Source organism: Nylanderia fulva, unplaced genomic scaffold, assembly GCF_048542155.1.
Source record: "Nylanderia fulva isolate GAGA-0341 unplaced genomic scaffold, ASM4854215v1 Scaffold148, whole genome shotgun sequence".
Classification (NCBI taxonomy): Eukaryota; Metazoa; Arthropoda; class Insecta; order Hymenoptera; family Formicidae; genus Nylanderia; species Nylanderia fulva.
Window position 1 is genome coordinate 250,893 of NW_028189708.1, and position 18,102 is coordinate 268,994.

At 28.1% G+C, this 18,102-nt stretch overlaps 3 protein-coding genes across 4 annotated transcripts; all 3 read right to left on the reverse strand.

The window, feature by feature from the left end:
* Positions 1-580: 580 nt before the first annotated feature.
* Positions 581-5,275, reverse strand: LOC114945881 (uncharacterized). 2 transcript variants are annotated; one of them, XM_029322224.2, is made up of 10 exons: positions 5,037-5,275; positions 4,341-4,484; positions 4,052-4,258; positions 3,780-3,937; positions 3,157-3,447; positions 2,338-2,586; positions 2,106-2,256; positions 1,489-1,704; positions 991-1,086; positions 582-927 (listed from the first exon to the last, which is right to left on the reverse strand). In XM_029322224.2, exons 1-10 carry the CDS (start codon positions 5,151-5,153, stop codon positions 802-804), a joined length of 1,755 nt encoding a protein of 584 aa, XP_029178057.2. In that variant the 5' UTR covers positions 5,154-5,275; the 3' UTR covers positions 582-801. The 2 variants fall into 2 exon arrangements, with proteins under 2 accessions (XP_085336525.1, XP_029178057.2); XM_085480399.1 differs by lacking the exon at positions 5,037-5,275 and having other exon boundaries at positions 581-927; positions 4,052-4,273; positions 4,341-4,404.
* Positions 5,276-5,569: 294 nt separating this feature from the next.
* On the reverse strand, positions 5,570-8,528 carry Chmp1 (charged multivesicular body protein 1). The gene is made up of 4 exons (XM_029322235.2): positions 8,449-8,528; positions 8,157-8,218; positions 7,317-7,782; positions 5,570-7,126 (listed from the first exon to the last, which is right to left on the reverse strand). Exons 2-4 carry the CDS (start codon positions 8,176-8,178, stop codon positions 7,012-7,014), a joined length of 603 nt encoding a protein of 200 aa, XP_029178068.1. The 5' UTR covers positions 8,179-8,218; positions 8,449-8,528; the 3' UTR covers positions 5,570-7,011.
* Positions 8,529-16,640: 8,112 nt separating this feature from the next.
* Positions 16,641-17,883, reverse strand: LOC114945916 (uncharacterized). Its single transcript, XM_029322269.2, has 4 exons — positions 17,698-17,883; positions 17,299-17,470; positions 17,069-17,199; positions 16,641-16,989 (listed from the first exon to the last, which is right to left on the reverse strand). The coding sequence occupies exons 1-4, from the start codon at positions 17,813-17,815 to the stop codon at positions 16,745-16,747; spliced, it is 666 nt and encodes a 221-aa protein (XP_029178102.1). The 5' UTR covers positions 17,816-17,883; the 3' UTR covers positions 16,641-16,744.
* Positions 17,884-18,102: the final 219 nt, after the last annotated feature.

The following is an 18,102-nucleotide window of genomic DNA, read 5'->3' on the forward strand; positions in this document are numbered from 1 at the left end:
ATATATATATATATATGTATACATGAATGATATATTACATTCTTTTACATATATAAAAGGTGTATAAATAAAATGCTCTAACTTTTGCTATATTTTTTTAAATTACTGTAGAGCAAAAACGAAAGAGCAAAGAGTGACAAAAAAGATTTACAAAACTTATAGAGCGAAAATTTTCTTACAATACCATTAGCCATTAGTTTTGAAAAAAAACTATGGGTTTGTTCTTTGTTGCTGCATTGGTGAACTAGTGCAATGAGTTAAAGTAAGACAAATATATTTTGTTTCACTCTAACTTACAGCACTAGTGTACACTAGTTCACCAGTGCAGCAATAAAGAACAAACCCTATGTGAAATGATTGTCCTGCACTCTGGTGGTGAAAAACTTAAACATTTCAAATACAAATGATACCATATGTCACACAATATATGACGTTTCGTTGTTGTAAAGAATCTAATTTTATCAAATTTTCAAGTTATAATAGAGAAAATAATTTTGATGAATTTTTAAATTAAAAATTTTTTTTTTTTTAGGAAATACCAATTTAAGAAATAATGCGCTTTATGTTTATTAATAATGGCATTTATTATAAATTGTAAAAAATTATCCTATAACATTAAATTCTTGAAAAATACGATATTTTTGTTACAAAATAATTTAAAAATACAATTTTTGCGCTTATTACTAGTATTATCAGTTATACTATTCAATATTTATACAAAATAATGAATATTTTTGAAGTTTTTAAAATTATCAAACATTTTTGCAGTTTATATATTGCAGTTTAATTAATTTACTTTATTTATTTATTTTTCATATCTCCTTTTTGTTGCACAATATCAATGATTTTGGGAATTTTCTCATAAGTTAATTCCAATTTTAATAATGCATGTAGATTTTGAATTTGATATTGCGCCTTGCGTAAATTCTATAAAAACTGGAATTTTAAAGAAATTCTTTATATCAATTATTGTTTAAATATTCAACTTACCTGTCTTAGTTCATTATTCACTTCAGAATCTAACTTAGCAAGTTTCTTTTTTTGCACAAATTCCTGTACAGTGAATCCGAGAAATTTCTCAAGGACCTACAAAAATAATTTAAGTAATTCGTATTTGTAAAAGATATCGATTTTCTAACAATATCTAATTCTTCTACAGCCATATTAAATTATATCAAAAACGGAGTCTTTTTCCTGTTATATGTTGACAAATTTATTTTGCACGTGATTTGTCATTGCATTGTTTTTTCTGTTATAAACTAGTAAAATATATTAAAAATTTTTTTTACAAAATAAATGTGTGGTTATAAGATTTGTTTAAATTACTAATTAAATTTATGTATTAATTTATACATACAAATTTTGAAACAAAACTAAATAAAAGATTTTTGTGTGCATTTAATCTTTCAATTTTCATATCATAATTTAACGTGACTGTAGTAAAAAATTAGAAAACTTTATAAGGAATTATTTTTCTGCATTATTTACATCAGACTCAAAGCAGACTTCAATACTGGAGGTGTGATCCGCAATCAGTGCTGTTACTGCCCAGTGTTTACCCTCTTTTTTCAATGTCGAATGACTCTTTACTTGAGCTTTCACTATTTTATGTATCTTTCCTACGATAGGCTCGGATGATATCCTCAGAACGTTAGAGATTGTTTCGATGTTCGTTGTTTGCTGGACTGCACTCGAGCTATTCGCCTTTAGAAAAAAAATAAGGAATTAAGCACACGAGGAAAGCAATTTTCATAAAAAAAAATTTAATGTTAAAAAAACAGTTCTTATTTTTAGTAATAAAATATTTTTCTCTTAAGCATTTTTTGAGTTATTAAGATTTGAAGTTAACAATTTTTTGACATAAAATGTAAAATATTCAGTTTTCGATAATCTTATCTCAGTACTTGCACGGAATAATGAGATCAAATAATTATTTTTAAAAAAAAGTATGTAATTTGCAACATGCAGCTGCGTACTTTTTTTAAAAGCAACTATGTGTTTTCTTTACACCAATTGATTGGTCTCATTATTTATTACCCTGTATATTCTATAATTTTGAATCCTTTTTTAACATCCTATACACGTATATATTATTGCAAACATACTGTAAATTTTTTATTTTGTTTTGCCAAAACTTCCGTGGAAATATTTTTTTCAACTTCCATTAAGGTATCAGGAGTTGGCAATTTCGATTTAGACATTAATGACGAGGAATGCGCTTTGGTTTCACTTTTTAAAAGACTCTTATCTTGTTGACTGAAATATGAAGTAAATAAATACGAAGATAAAAATTGGAGAAATAATATAAAGGAAATGAAATATAAAAATAAAAAAAACCTTCGTGATTTTTCGGCGTCAATTACGAGATCGTAATTGACGTCGAAATGGAAATCATTATTGAGAAATTCCGAAACATATTCATCTTTGAAAGTACTTGTAGAAGGTAGCGACTTGTTGCGAGATTCATGCGCTGAGTACGATACTTCTTCGACTATCATTATATCATCTTTGTTATGGAATTGTTCAATTTCTATTCGATCTCTATCCGATGCAGACACAGCGGATCTTGTGAAGGAATCATTAGGCCTAAAATGACAAAATTTTCTAGAAACAATATTTTTGAAGATAAAAATTTTAATTACAAATTTTAAATTATATATATATATATATATATATATATATATGTATATATAAATATTTAATTATTAATAAATATTTAATTATTTATATATACACATATATATATATATATTTAATATATTTATTTTTAATATTTTATAAATGTATTCTAATTTTTTTATATATAAATATTTTACATATTTTAATATATATTAATTACTATTTAAATATGATTAATAATAAATTAAAATTATTAATAAGATTTTATTATTAATATTAAAAATATATTTACATATAAAATAATTTTTAATTTTAATTATAAAATGTTTATTGATAATTAATAATTTAATTACACCTAAATTTTTTTCTTTTTAAATTTTTTCCAAAATTATATAAATTTTTTCCAAAATTATATACATTTTTCCAAAATTATATACATTTTTCCAAAATTATATAAATTTTTTTGTATATTTTATTTTAAATAATTTATTAAACTTATTTTATTAATTTATTAAAATTAATATATTTAATACCAACCAATTCTCTAAGGGTTCAAAATCTATATCTTCTAAATCTTCCATAATTTCCGTCGTTTGTCTGTTTACTGGTTTCTGATTATACATATTTCTGGAGCAATCTTGAACAATTTCAACTTCCTGATTTTGCCGTTCGATCGCCGTCATTGCTTCCAGATCGACGATCTCCTCAAAGTCATCATTAAATAAACTGTCCTTGCTGCTGGACTGTCTAGAATTATTTTCGATATTCTGATTCATGGCTTTGGGCAGCCTATTGTCGTTGTATGGATCAGAATTTTCTGGTTCTGCACTAGAGAAAATCAAACAAATATAAGGTCGAGAAACTAAAGTTAGAGAATTAAAATAAAAATTTCCAGTAGTAAACTGACATCATTAAACGTCAAAATGACGTCATATTCACGTTCAATGACCAGATAGCAAGCGTACGTCATTTTGATGTCGATGATGTCAAAATGACGTTAATAAACATCAAAATGACGTACACTTGCTACCTGGGTTTTTTATTTCGATATATTGTGTTAGAAAAAATCCATGATTTTTCTTTTTTGCTTATGAATTATAATAAATAACTACAGTGAAAACACAGAAATCTCGAGTCCAAAAAGAAGTCAACAGTCTTACATAGCTCTAGCCAGGACGTTCTCCAACGCATTGGGCTTCAATAGAGATTCCACTTCCCCCCCGATTTCCTTGTACTTGCCATCTTCCAAGAGAATAACTCCACGTCTACAACTGACTGGACCAATTATCATCACTTTGTATCCAGGAAGCAACATATTCTGGAAAAGAACAATTATACGTAATTATTATTACTATTTAATTGAGCAATTTAGACAGAGAAGTTATTTGTTCAAGATTTTTTTGCCATAAAAAAATGTAACAAGAATTCTTACAGTCATCTGTTTAAGCGGCATATATTCTATCGCAGTGATATCTTGCACTCCATCGGTGAGACACAGCTGTATCATTCTTCTGGCTTTGAACTCCCATTCAGCTTGCTTCTCCCCTTCTGTCACCGCCAAGTTCTCGCTATTGATTGATTTACGAATTTCACAAAGTTGTTTATACTTAGAATTCGCTATGTCGTACATCTTGTCCACCTATGCTTTCGATACCTTCATGTACAATAATTTGGATCCCTGGAGGAACATGCACCAAAACAAAATGTTCTGCGAAGCTCACCTGAAGTATATAGGTACCAGTCAACTGAGTGTGGACTTGTTGTGTCAAGTTCTTTGGCAAACAACCATTCTCATTGTTGATCTCCCGCAGATCACTCAGTTGCCACTGGCTCTCGACAAATTCCAGAATGTGCCTGTCTGTTATCTGTAATGATAATTGTTAATATTATTAAGTAATCTAATGCACCAAATTGTTTATTAAATTTATTATATTAAATTATTTAATAGTTTATTTCAATTATTTTTATTATTTTATTATATTAATTTGTTATTACACATTTTATTATATATTAAATATTAATTTATTGCTATATATTAAAAATTTATAAAAAATATTTTATATATACAGGGTGTCTCAAAAGTCTTGCAGCAGTTAAATATCGTAAATATTATTCCATTATATTGTTATTACATATTTTATCATATATTAAATATTAATTTATTACTATCTATTATTATATAAATAAAAAAATATTTTATATATACAGGGTGTCTCAAGTCCTGTAACAGTTAAATATCGTGGAAACAAAAATTTTTTGAAAAAATGTTTTAAACAAGTTTATATATATATATATATATATATATATATATATATATATATGTGTGTGTGTGTGTGTGTGTATGTTGTGATTTCATAATTTTAATATGATTCATAATTTTTAATTAACGATAAGTGATAAAAAACAATTCTGCATACTTCATGAATTTCATCTCTGATAAAATATGTGACGCAATCTCGCAGCCACGCGTCGTTCATCGTGTAAAATTTTGCATTTAGCTGCTTTTTTATCCGTTTCAGCAAGTTTTCATTCATTCTCACGTTTTCTCGTTTTTTCTCGATCACAATATCGACAAATTGAACAAAACAATGGTTGATGTTCCTCTTCTCTGTGTTTATAATGAAGATCACAAAAATTAAGTAATGTTGTTTTAATGTTAAAGTCCCTAGAAGTATATTGGCATGATACAAAATGGCGGCACCAATCAGCGATGACGCGGGAAATTTAAAAAGCAGAAATGTGAAAAAGATACAAATACATTTTAACAGAGTTTAATTGTTATTAATTAATGTTTTTTAAGATTTTATGCATTTTTAAAACGCAACATATATACAAATAATAAACGATATCTTAAAAAATAAAATATTTTATTACATAATAATTTTATTCAACAAATTTCATTTTACATCTAGTATTTGTATTTTATTTTCGATATTCAAGAGACGACAAAAATGCGAAATAATATTTATTTTTAATATATTTTAACAATATTGATTTTACATAACTGCAATGTGTGTGTATGTGCTTTTTGATATTATATACATATAAATTTTTTTAATATTCTTATTTAGTAGTGTTTTAAGAGCTTCAATATTTCAATAAATTCAAAAGAAAACTTTTTATATTAGAAAAAAATATTTTTATCGGCTCTCAATATTAAGAATATAAATATGATGTTTTTTAAAACGGCCAACAGAGCCAAAGCACGAAAAATTAATTATTCGGACTTTTCGGACCTATATTTTTCACGCCTATTTCTCCATATGTAAGTTTCGAGATTAATTTATATATGGAACTTAGTGATCTCAAACCAAGAGATACAGTTCCGAATAATTAATTTTTCGTGCTTTGGCTCTGTTGGCCGTTTTAAAAAATATCATATTTATATACTTTTTGTATTGTTACCATTTTTATAAATTTATTTTTATAAGCATGTAGTTTTACATGTACTGATTTTTTAAAGAAAATAAAAGAATATTTTATGCTAAGAAAAATTAATTATAAATATATTTACATACACACTTACATACTTATTTATACAAATACTAACTTAATAGTGACACTTTTAATATAATATTAGTTAATATTAATTTAAGAGTTAAGATACTAAAATAGTAAATTATTGTAAAATTAATTATATTTTGCACTTTTTGTTAGCTTGACTATTATATATACACACATATATATATATATATATATATATATATATATATATATATGTAATTTTGTTTTTCAAAAGATAATCTAAATCTTAATGTTGAAATACTTTTAAGCTGGTAAATATTTATCTTGAATTTACATAAATCTCTCACATTGATTTTTATAACAAAACATTACATGAGATATTTCATGATTAAACTACATTTGTTGAAATATTCAATGAATTAATCACAAAGTGTTTTAACTAATGCTTTCTAATTTTACATTTAAAAAGACAGATAACTGTCCATCCTATTAATTTCTGAAAATGAGTAAATTTTTATATAATCGTGAGATTTCAAAAATTGAAAGTTTAAACAAATATAAACAGAGTAAGAGATCAATTAAGAATGTAATATTCTACAAACCTTCAAGATAAAAAGCTAATGCAATCTTTATGACCTCATTTCATCACTAAAGCTTGATATTGTTTACATATAACTACAAAGATGTTATAAGTTATTTAGAATTCTCTTCCTTTTAATTTTCTTATTTGTTTGGACTTTCTCCCAATATTAAAAATATTACGACATATGTAACAATGTAAAATATCAAAAAAAATATTGGGAATATATATAACTTGTTATATTATTACATTACGTAACTTATAAAATATTTTAATTATATATTAATTGTGTATATATGTATATACATATATGTGTGTGTGTGTGTACACAATTAATTATTTTGCTATTACTCTCTGAGTCGTGCCAGTCTCTGTGTTAGCTCATCTTGTTCTTGGCTTACTGCTGTTGAAGTACCAATACTGCCCAGTTGACCAGCAGGCAACTCCATGTTTAGCTCCAGGCTGCAAATAAATTAGATTAAATTAAATAATTTTTTTTTAGTATATAATATAAATGTTTTATATAAAATTGAGAACGAATTTTTTTTCATAATAAACACACTGAGAATTAAAAAATTGAAATCCTCGTCTCCTTTTAATTATAAAATAAATTTAAATTGTAACAGAAATAAAAGTAAATAAACTCTCTTACCCAGCTTCATCTGCAACTTGTTGCATTAGAGCGTCTACGTCATTCTGAGGTACATTGGTGGTTGTAGTTTGCGACATAGCATTTTCCATATATGAACTCTGTACGTCCAGGTCCTCGAACTGGCTCTCAAACTTATCCATGAGTCCAGAGATTTTCTCCAAGTTCATCGACTTCATTGCTGCATCCATGGCTTTAACAACACCGGCCATAGATTGGGTGACCTTGCGAGTTGTAAGTGCGGTCTGCACTCTGCTGGCCACCGCATCCACCCTGGCGCTCATCCTGAGGTAATTCAAGGCCTGGTTCTTCTGCCGAATCGCGTTCTCCGCGTGGATGCGAGCACCTTCCATATTCCCTTTCTGTATCGCCTTCTTGATCTTTGATTTCTCTATTTTCTCCTCCTTCTCGCATTTCTTCGAGTTTCTCTCCAACTCCTTCACTGCGAACTTCAAATTGAATAGATTTTCTGCATTCCACCAATTAAGGAAAATAGTTCTTGTAACCAGAGTATTTGTATTTGTTTAAAAATTATCCAAATAGCAATGACGTCAAAATGCGTTAAAATGACGTCATTGACATCGAAATGTCATTTGACGTACACTTGCTATCTTGGTAAGAAAAAGGATATTTCGTGATTTTTATAAATGTGTAGAAATATTTATAAAAAAATATAAAAAACAAATTTACACTCTTGACAATTTCTATGACGTAAATATCTTCTTCGAAGACGAGAGACTTGCTGCAAACTTCACTTCATAAAAAACAGAGTTTGAAAAGTATATAAATAATAAAATACTTAATCAATATTTTGGAACAAAAAAATATAATATTTAAGGATACTTTCCATTTGAGAGACGGACATCGCTGATTGTTCGGCCCCCGTGTTGAAGAAAAATGAAAACCTAACCACAAAAAAATAAAATGCACTTAGATCCCTAAAGTGCCTTTCTTTATCGACGTAATGTCTAGTAATGACAAATCAGTAAGTCGTCGCAAAAGAAAATGTATTGCATTTATAACAATTAGTGTTTGTCACTCGAATTTTACGGAAAGGGAAAAAAAGGTTATCATTCAATTGTCAAATATGACAGTCGCGATCAAGAATTACGTCATCACCACAGTATAACCATACCCAGTAGCGACAGTGGGTCATTTAGGGTGCGTTCCGTTATGCACTGCAAGTACTGACAGTACTACCAATAGCGTTCCGATATAGATAGCAGTGTACTGCGAAAGTACTATCATGAGTATATGACGTCATTAATTTTGACGTTATTTCCTGTTGCGATTACTGCAACCGGCGAGGTAAAGGGTGCGTTCCGTTATGCACTGCAAGTACTGGCACTATGACGTCATGCAAGTGTACTGTTGACAGCGTTCCTTTTTAATTTTGTGCACTTTGAAGCTACTGCAAAATAGTAAAACGGAACGCACTACAGTACGCTTTCAGCAGACTTTTAACTAACCTTTTTCGCTAATAATCATCGAGTGAAAAATTGGTGAAATGGATAATACCATTATTGCATTAATTACATATAATTTAATCGAGAATATATATGATTCGAGTGAGTCATCAAGTGAAAGCGATTTGGAAATGGAATTAATAAATGAAATGAGACGACAAATTAAAATATCTAGAATAAAATGTAAAAATTACGTTAAAAATATTGTATCATTATATTCAGATATGGAATTTAAAAGTTAGTTCCATCGTACACATGGAGGTAGCCATCTTGATTACTGCGAGTGCTTTACCTCGCCGGTTGCAGTAATCGCAACACGAAATAACGTCAAAATTAATGACGTCATATACTCATGATAGTACTTTCGCAGTGCACTGCTATCTATATCGGAACGCTATTGGTAGTACTGTCAGTACTTGCAGTGCATAACGGAACGCACCCTATATCGGAACGCTATTGGTAGTACTGTCAGTACTTGCAGTGCATAACGGAACGCACCCCTTAGCAACATGGCTGCCGTCAGCTGCTGTAAGCGGGTTATTATATGTTGTGTAGTGCTAGAAATCGCGTAATAAGATAATTAGCTCGATAAATCTCGCTTGAAATTTAATTGTTTCCTCTTTACTCATTCGTGATGTCATCTGTGAAGAAAGGTGGATACAGTTGCGCTATGAAAAATTGTTAAAATATTTCTAAGCGTAAAAACCTGGTCTCAGTTTTTTCTTTTTCCCAAAAGATCCAGATAGGTATATAAAACTAATTGTTATTAATAAATTTGTAATTTACAAATATAAATATATATAAATGTTAATTATATATCAAATATTTTCTTCCTAATATTTTGTGTATAAAACGTTTTTCAGAGCAAAATTGTGGTTGGAAAAATAAAATGACCGTGAAATTAACGTGTCACACATATATCGGACATAACTCGATTACGTGTTTTACAGCTTAATATATTTATATTTGTTTATAATATTTTATTTATATATTATATCTTTATATATTATTTTAATATTTTACTGAGACAGCGTTATCGAATATCTATAGTCATAACACGAATATCAAAATATCGAAGCATGTCGGATTATGCCTAATATGCGTGTAACTTCAAAAAAGTATTCCTATTCCCGTGTGTACATACATTTGAATCGTAGCGCCCGTTACCCTTAGCAATATGGCGGCATACCATGTGACGTTGCCGAATTGAGACATACTACATCAAAGGTGCCGACGCTCACTGTCGCTACTGGGTATGGTTATACTGTGTCCAGGTAGCAAACTAATGTCATTAAGGGTCGGCAGTACACCCAGGCAAACTCCGAATTGATATTGGAGACCTCGTGCGGTGACAACGCGAAACTCCGGTTTCAGTGTTGCCAACGCCGAGAAACCAATTCTCGGGTTTTATGTAGTGGTGTATGTCTGTACACGTACATACACCACTGCATCGCTCACGCGGACGCACGTAAGAGAGACAAGGACCGATAATCACGTGTTCTCCTTGTTTCTCTACCTTGCCGGTATACGCGAGATGCCGCCTAAAAATGCTTTCTGGCCTTCCGTAGCAGAAAGCAGTAACGTAGCAAGACTAATAAGCACCCATTTTTGTAAATTTTATATATGCTTATGCACATATGTGGATATATTATTTATATATAAATATATATATATATAAAATATACTAATTTACTCTCAATTATATATGCTACTGTTATTATTTATCATTAGACAATTATAAAACAGAGGTTAGAGATTTGGTCTGACTACACTGGCCTCAAATTAAAGTTGTATATATATTTATTTTAACGTTTTGACCATACGGGATGTGGTCCTTTTCAAAAATACAGATTGGAATATCAGAGAGTTACAGCATTTTGTCTTTAAAATTTAAGCGCAAATTATGATTTGGAGAGATTTAACTTGTCAAATAATAAAATATAAAATAAATTATAAAACATATACATATATAATTTGTAGTGCTATATATATATATGTTTTATAATTGTCTAATGATAAATAATAACAGTAGCATAATTGAAAGTAAATTAGTCTACAATGTTAGACACGGGTACTTGTTAGATTTGATAATTTATTGCTTATACTTTTTCGAGAGACAAGAATAAGAGAACGAATATAAATTATTATTAGCTTGTATAGCAATCATAGATTGACGAATATGCGTTGGTTATTCTTGATTTCTTTTCTATTATTGATGTTATTGTATAATTTGCTCCATAAATACTTATAACATAAAAGAACTTATGTCGAGTAATATTGATCAATGCAAAGGATGTTCAGTATGTATCACCCAGTAAATTATTAGAGTTCAAATATATCAATATCAATTTTTTAATAATATATTGGAATACAGAGAAATAATAAAAAAATATATTTCGGCAATAAAAATTTTATAAATATATTGAAAATATTTTTACTACACGCGCGCGTGCGCACACACACACACACACACACACCCACATACACACTATATAAATGCAAAATAATACAGAAAATAAATTTTTAATAAAAATCAACATACCAGCTATTTGTGTGTGTATATGTAGCTGCAAGCATACAACGGATTTATTACTTGATAAATTTATTTACGGATTTATTTTGCATTTATATATATATATATATATATAGTGTATGTAATTGTAAAAATGATTAAAATATTTTCAATATTTAAAAATTTTCAAGTTTATCGCCTTATATTTCTATAATTTTTCTATATTCTAATATATTATAAAAAAATTGATATTGATATATTTGAACTCAAGTTTTTTACGTGATTGAATATTATTGCATTGAGCCATCATACGTTACTCGTAAGTTCTTTTACGTTATAATAGTATTTATGTAGCAGAGAGAAAGAGATAAGAGAGAGATTATACAATATAACTTCAATAATCGAAAAAAATCAAGATAACGCTATTGTCATATCTATGTGTGTGCATATATATAAACTTATATATTATATATTTTATAAATAAGTAAAATATTATGCAGACAATGTATACAATATAAAATGTTCAGTTTGTGCTATGCTTCAATCAATAACACTGGTCAACAAAAAATGACTTTTTTTAGGTTCGAAGATTTCCAAAGCGTATTTTTGTAGATTTTTTTCATGCCGATTACAAATTCGGCCGCAAAAATTGCGTATCACGTCACGTTTTTTAGATATCGTGATCTAAAGATGCAAAAAAGGGCATTTTAGATACTTTTCCGTAAAATATATAGCTTTAAATTGGGATGTGATAAAAAGTGCTACGACGGCTCAAAATAAAACTTCTTGTAGTTTATGTAAAAAATATATAAAAGGTCGAACCTATAAACAGTTTATTGAAAAAACTAAATTAAAAAATTGAAAATATTTTTCGCACGTTTCCTTATACTACTAATACAAAGTCTTTAGAGGTTCGATAGAATGGTTCACTTTTTTCACAGATATTAATGTAAAAATTTCTTCACTGATAAATAATGAATGTAAAATCAGATTTTTAAAATTAAGAAAGGCGGATTACAATTTTAAAGATTAAAGATTAATTAATTTAAAAATTATAAATTGAAAAAGAATATTTAAAAAAATATTATTTTTCTCTATTAATCTTAAAAAAATATTTTTTAATATTTTTATATATTAAAATATACTACCTATATATATTATTATATACAAATAATTGTTGATTATTATATTGCATTATTAATTAATTGAAGTTAGAGCAACATGGCAGCAGCGTTTTTTTTTACGTGGGGGAAACCTTCAAAAGGCACCCCGATTTTCTGGGGTAGTGTGAGATTCTTACTCACTAAAACCCCCACTATGCATACGTTACATGCTGCAATATGGCGTTGATTCAATGGTATCCACGCCTCTTTATTGAAAGTGATCCGCCCTTCAGACGTCTCCAAATCTATCTGCAACAAGCAACTCTATAGATAATATCAATATAATTATAGTAAAAGAAATAATTCATTATAAAATCTGAAAGGAAAACAATGTTAATTATATAATATTAAAATATCAATTACTTATAATAACATCATAATTTTTTGCGCTTATTGGAAACACAACAATAGAAGCGCTACAACATATTGTTACATATTCTTATCCCAAAAATCGTTATATATAAATATTTAATACAAAATATTGTAAAAAATATTTAATATAAATATAAAAAATAATATAAATAATGAGAAATGTTAATAAAAGAATAATATATGCAATTTTTTCCAATGCAATCAAACATCTATGAATTATATATTTGATTGTATTATTTTTGAGATCTTTTCTATTTTAAAGTTTTTAATGTAGTACAATTACTTTGGAATAAAGATATATAATAATATGTATACAATGTACAGTAAACAATAGCAAAGCAATGTACATATAAATATACATACATTTAAATATCTAATCTTTTCTATAATTTGAAGTTAATAAAAATTTTAATATATGTAATTGCTATTGTTTCTGAACATATTTAATAAACAACACGAATTAATAATTCGAGTAGATCGCAATTTAAACTAAGTTAAATAAATATCTTTTATTTTATCCATGTTTATTTATTTAATGAATATAAAATATAATAAATATAAATGTGTGTGTGTGTGTGTGTGTGTATACAAAAATGTTGATTATCTCACATTATGTGTTTCAAATTATTATGATTTATTAAATATTTGTAAATAAATTTATATAAATTTTTAATATAAATAATTAAATATTTATGTACAAATAAAATATTTATAAATATTATTTTATTTGTACATAAATATTTAATTATTTATATAGATTTATTTACAAATATATAAATCATAATAATTTGAAACACATTATGTGAAATAATCTACATTTTTGTAAACACACACACACACCCACACACACATATGTAAAAGAACAAGAATAGCAATAATTCTTGCCTAACATTATCTTTCAATTATCGTTTCGTGTACGCAATATATGTATTTCGCATTATGCATCTGTAACAAATTATATCGAATGATTTATTATTTGCATATTAATTTGCATATTATCTACCCAGACAGCACCAAGTCTAAAATTGACGCATAAGATAGCATTAAGAAATCTTTAAGACAACTATCTTATGATATGATATCAAAAAGACATCTTAAAGATATCTTACGCGCCAATTTTGGACTTGGTGTTGTTTGGGTATATACAATAAATAAAATATGTACACAAATAAAATAATATTTGCATAAATATTATTTTATTTGTACATATTTTATTTACATAGATTATATGCAAATATTGAAATAAATCATTCGATAATTTATTACACATTTATTTATTATATAGATTTATATAGATTATATGCAAATATTTAAATAAATCATTCGATTATTTGTTACAGATGCATAATGTGAAATATATATTGCGTACACGAAACGATAATTGGAAGATAATGTTAGGCAAGAATTATTGCTATTCTTATTGTTCTTTTACATATAATATACATATACAGAGAAACAATGATAATACGAAAACCGGTTCTTGCTGATATCTCCCAATAATCGCATTCGTTCAACGCATTAGTGTTTGTGTCTACATGGATGTTACTACATATGCGATGTAAGAGAGACAAAGACAGAATGATAGTCTCTCCTTGTCAAGCTGTTAGCTGTCAGTATGTTACCACGGAAATTTCCCCTGCTCCTTATGAATCTAGTGAGAATCTTATCGTCCAGATATTTCATAAAATAAGTGACAAAACTTTGGTTTTTTTTTTTTAATATATTCTTGATATAATAAAGTAGTCCGCCAAAGAGTCGGATTTTGCATTTTTGCTCTGAAAAATTTATAATAAATAAAATACGGACTCCTGGCTAACTCAACCTTACCCGTTACTAGCTGCGCATTCCCCCAAGTTATATTATAAATTTTATTTTCATCTTTTTTTCAATAAATAACTCTTTGGCGGACTGCATTTGAGCTTACTGATTAAGAATATCATAAATTTAATAAGATTCATTCAGTAGTTTCGCTAATATCTGGAATATAAGAATCTCTAATTCCCGGCCGGCCGATAGGCGTCTCTACCATGTCGCCTGCCGACCCTTAAGGTACCTTTTCATGCGTCGCTCATCGCTCGTTTTGAGCGATAAAAAAGTCACGTGACTGGATTTGTCGCTAGCGACTAATATCAAACATGAAAAGGGTTTTCCAGCGACGCGATTTTAATGTAGTAGCGTCAGCTGAAGAATTCCATACAGGTGCTCCAAAATATATATAATCGCACAATGTCACAATCAGAAAAATATAATTGGATAACGGAGTGTGCAAAAATTATAAATAATCATAATATGAGAGAAAGGAGAAAAAGATTAGCGATATCGGCAGTTATTTTTTATTTAATAGAAAAAAGGAAACGACCTTATACTAGAAAAGAGTTTTAGATTAATCCATTGTTTCAAATGAGACGCGAACATGGATTTTATAATGCAATTTTACCCACAGTTTCACAGCAAATAAGTACATTTAGAAATTACTTTCGTATGAATTCAATTCAACTTGAAGAGTTATTATACAAAGTAGCACCTTTAATCACAAAACAAGTATTAACTCGAAAACCAATATCTGCCAGTGAAAGATTATGCATGACATTAAGGTAAGTTGAAAACACAATAAATAAAAAATAAAGTTAGAATATGTTATTTATATTTAAAATATTTATTATAAATATTTCTTATAGGTTTCTTGCTTCTGGTGATTCAATGACTTCCATGAGCTACCAATATCTCCTCGGACTAACCACAGTTAGCAATATTATTTCAGAAACTTGTGATGCATTGTGGTCTGTTCTTTCTAAACATGTTCTTCCATATCCTTTAACAAAAGAGAAATGGTTAAATATTTCTAAAGAGTTCGAAGAGGTATGGAATTTTAACCATTGTATAGGAGCTATTGATGGTAAACATGTTGTTATTCAAGTAAGTTACTGAAAAAATTTAAAATAGATTTTTATTTTTAGAGGACTTTTATTTTTAAAATAATCACTATATTATTTTTTTCAGTGTCCTGAAAATGCAGGATCATCATATTTTAATTATAAAAACAGTCACAGTTTTGTTTTGCTTGCTGTTTGTGATGCAAACTATATTTTTACTTTTGTGGATATTGGAGCCTATGGACGTCGCAGTGATGGTGGAATATTTAGAGACTCCTTTCTTGGCCAAAAATTCAGAACCAATGAAATGAATGTACCTGATCCAAAACCATTTTATTTCGAAGGAAACTCTATGCCTTACGTGCTAGTTGGAGACGAAGCTTTTCCACTTACTGAGTATTTAATGAGGCCTTTCCCAGGAAAACAAGGTTTGAATCAGGACAAAATTATTTACAATTATCGTCTTAGTCGAGCAAGGAGGACCATTGAAAATGCTTTTGGCATTTTATCAAGTCAATGGAGAATTTTAAGAAGACCAATAAATTGTTCAATTGAAACAGCAATGAAAATAGTACAAGCTATTGTGTGTCTTCATAATTATATTCGTATACAAGATATTGGAGTCAATGAATATATCACTGAAAACATGGTTGATCGAGATGGTTGCGATGGTTTAATAGAAGGTTTCTGGAGGAGAAATATAGACATTAATTCTGCTTTTCAAGATATAAGAAGGTGTAGTACAAATAACAGTTCTCGGAAAGCTGCAAGAATTCGGGATGACTTTTGTGAATACTTTAATAGCGAGGGAGCAATACCTTGGCAATTTCAACACTGTTGATAAACAAAGGAATAAATATTTCATTTTATAACGTTTATACTGTATTTTGTATGTAATTTTAACATTTTAATAAATTTTGTATTTAACACATAAAACAAAATATAATTTCACGCTTTATTATCTCCATAATTTAAATAAAAACTAAGTTTAATTTAAAGTACAAAATTTTTGTTAAGCTAATTTAATATTTAAGTTAATATTTCATTAATATCTTTGGTTTTCTTTTAACATTTCGTAAGACATATTTAAATATCGTTGCATCCATCCATTTTGTTTTTCTGGCGATAACTTTCTTAAGTTATGACCAAACAGTTTTAAGAACGCATCTATATGGTCTTCTTGAGGGGGTGGTGGAAGAACAATGTCAGGAGGTGGTTGACATAAAGCGTCTGCTATACGTTCTAAGTAACTGTTTTGTGACTCTGCTCGCCTTCTCTTTCTTACATGATCTTGAAAAAAAAAATAATTTAAAAACCATTTTCTTCTAATTTCAAAATTTTAAAATAAACTGTGATAATTATTCAATACTTCCTAATATACTCGTATCTTGACTATCTTCATTATTAGTAACTTCTAACATATTCGCATCTTGGCAATCTAATTCATTATCATTCTCGATAATACTGTTGCTGTCTCCATCGTTAATATTAGAAATCGTACTGTAAAGAAATAAAATTTATTATTTTATATAAAAAAATTAATACAAAAATAATTTTCTAGTATTAAAAATAATGAAATCATACAAATGCATTATTAACCTTTTCTGTAAGCAACTATCTCGAAGGAATTCCATACTTTTATAATGTTTCCATTTGCTCATGTTGCTTTTGGAAGCAGATCCACTTGGTAGTTTCTCAGCGTTCACAAGTCTCCTATAAGTGTCGTGAAAATTCTTGAACTTGCTTTTACATCCAGCTGCGCTTAATTTCCCTGTAAAAACATTCTGTTTTAATATATTTTTTTTAATTCTTGAGGCTTCCACGGGTACTATCTTCAAGTTTGCTGAGTGTTTCGCGGGTTATCTCCATGTGTAAGTTCATCCTTGGATGCTATGGATGCTTGGATAGTATCCAAGGATGAACTTACACACGGAGATAAAACCCGCGAAACACTCAGCATATTTTTTTAATATTATAAATAATAGACATTTATATAACCATTAAAAGTTTGAGAAACTTCTTCCCACAAAGCTCTTGTAATTCTGCAATTTCTTTGAATGAGAGGTAATCTAAAATTCCATAGTGGTTCTCTGCATTGGACTTCTAATATTAGCATCTCCTCCTCCTCAAGTGACAGTTTTTCCTTTGCGCTCTTTTGATTGGAATTTCTATTATTATTAATGGATCAAATATTCTCTGAAACAAAAAATAAAATGTATATCATACAAACATAATATGTATAACTTCTCATTTATAATGTTTTAAAACTTCAAGAATTTATTACATTTATTTGACCTTGATTATCACCATGAAAAGGTACAGATGCTATTGTTTCAGCGTCCTGTGTCAAGCTTCTTCTAACAATAGTTTCTCCATCGTCTAAAAAAACATTATTAAAAAAAC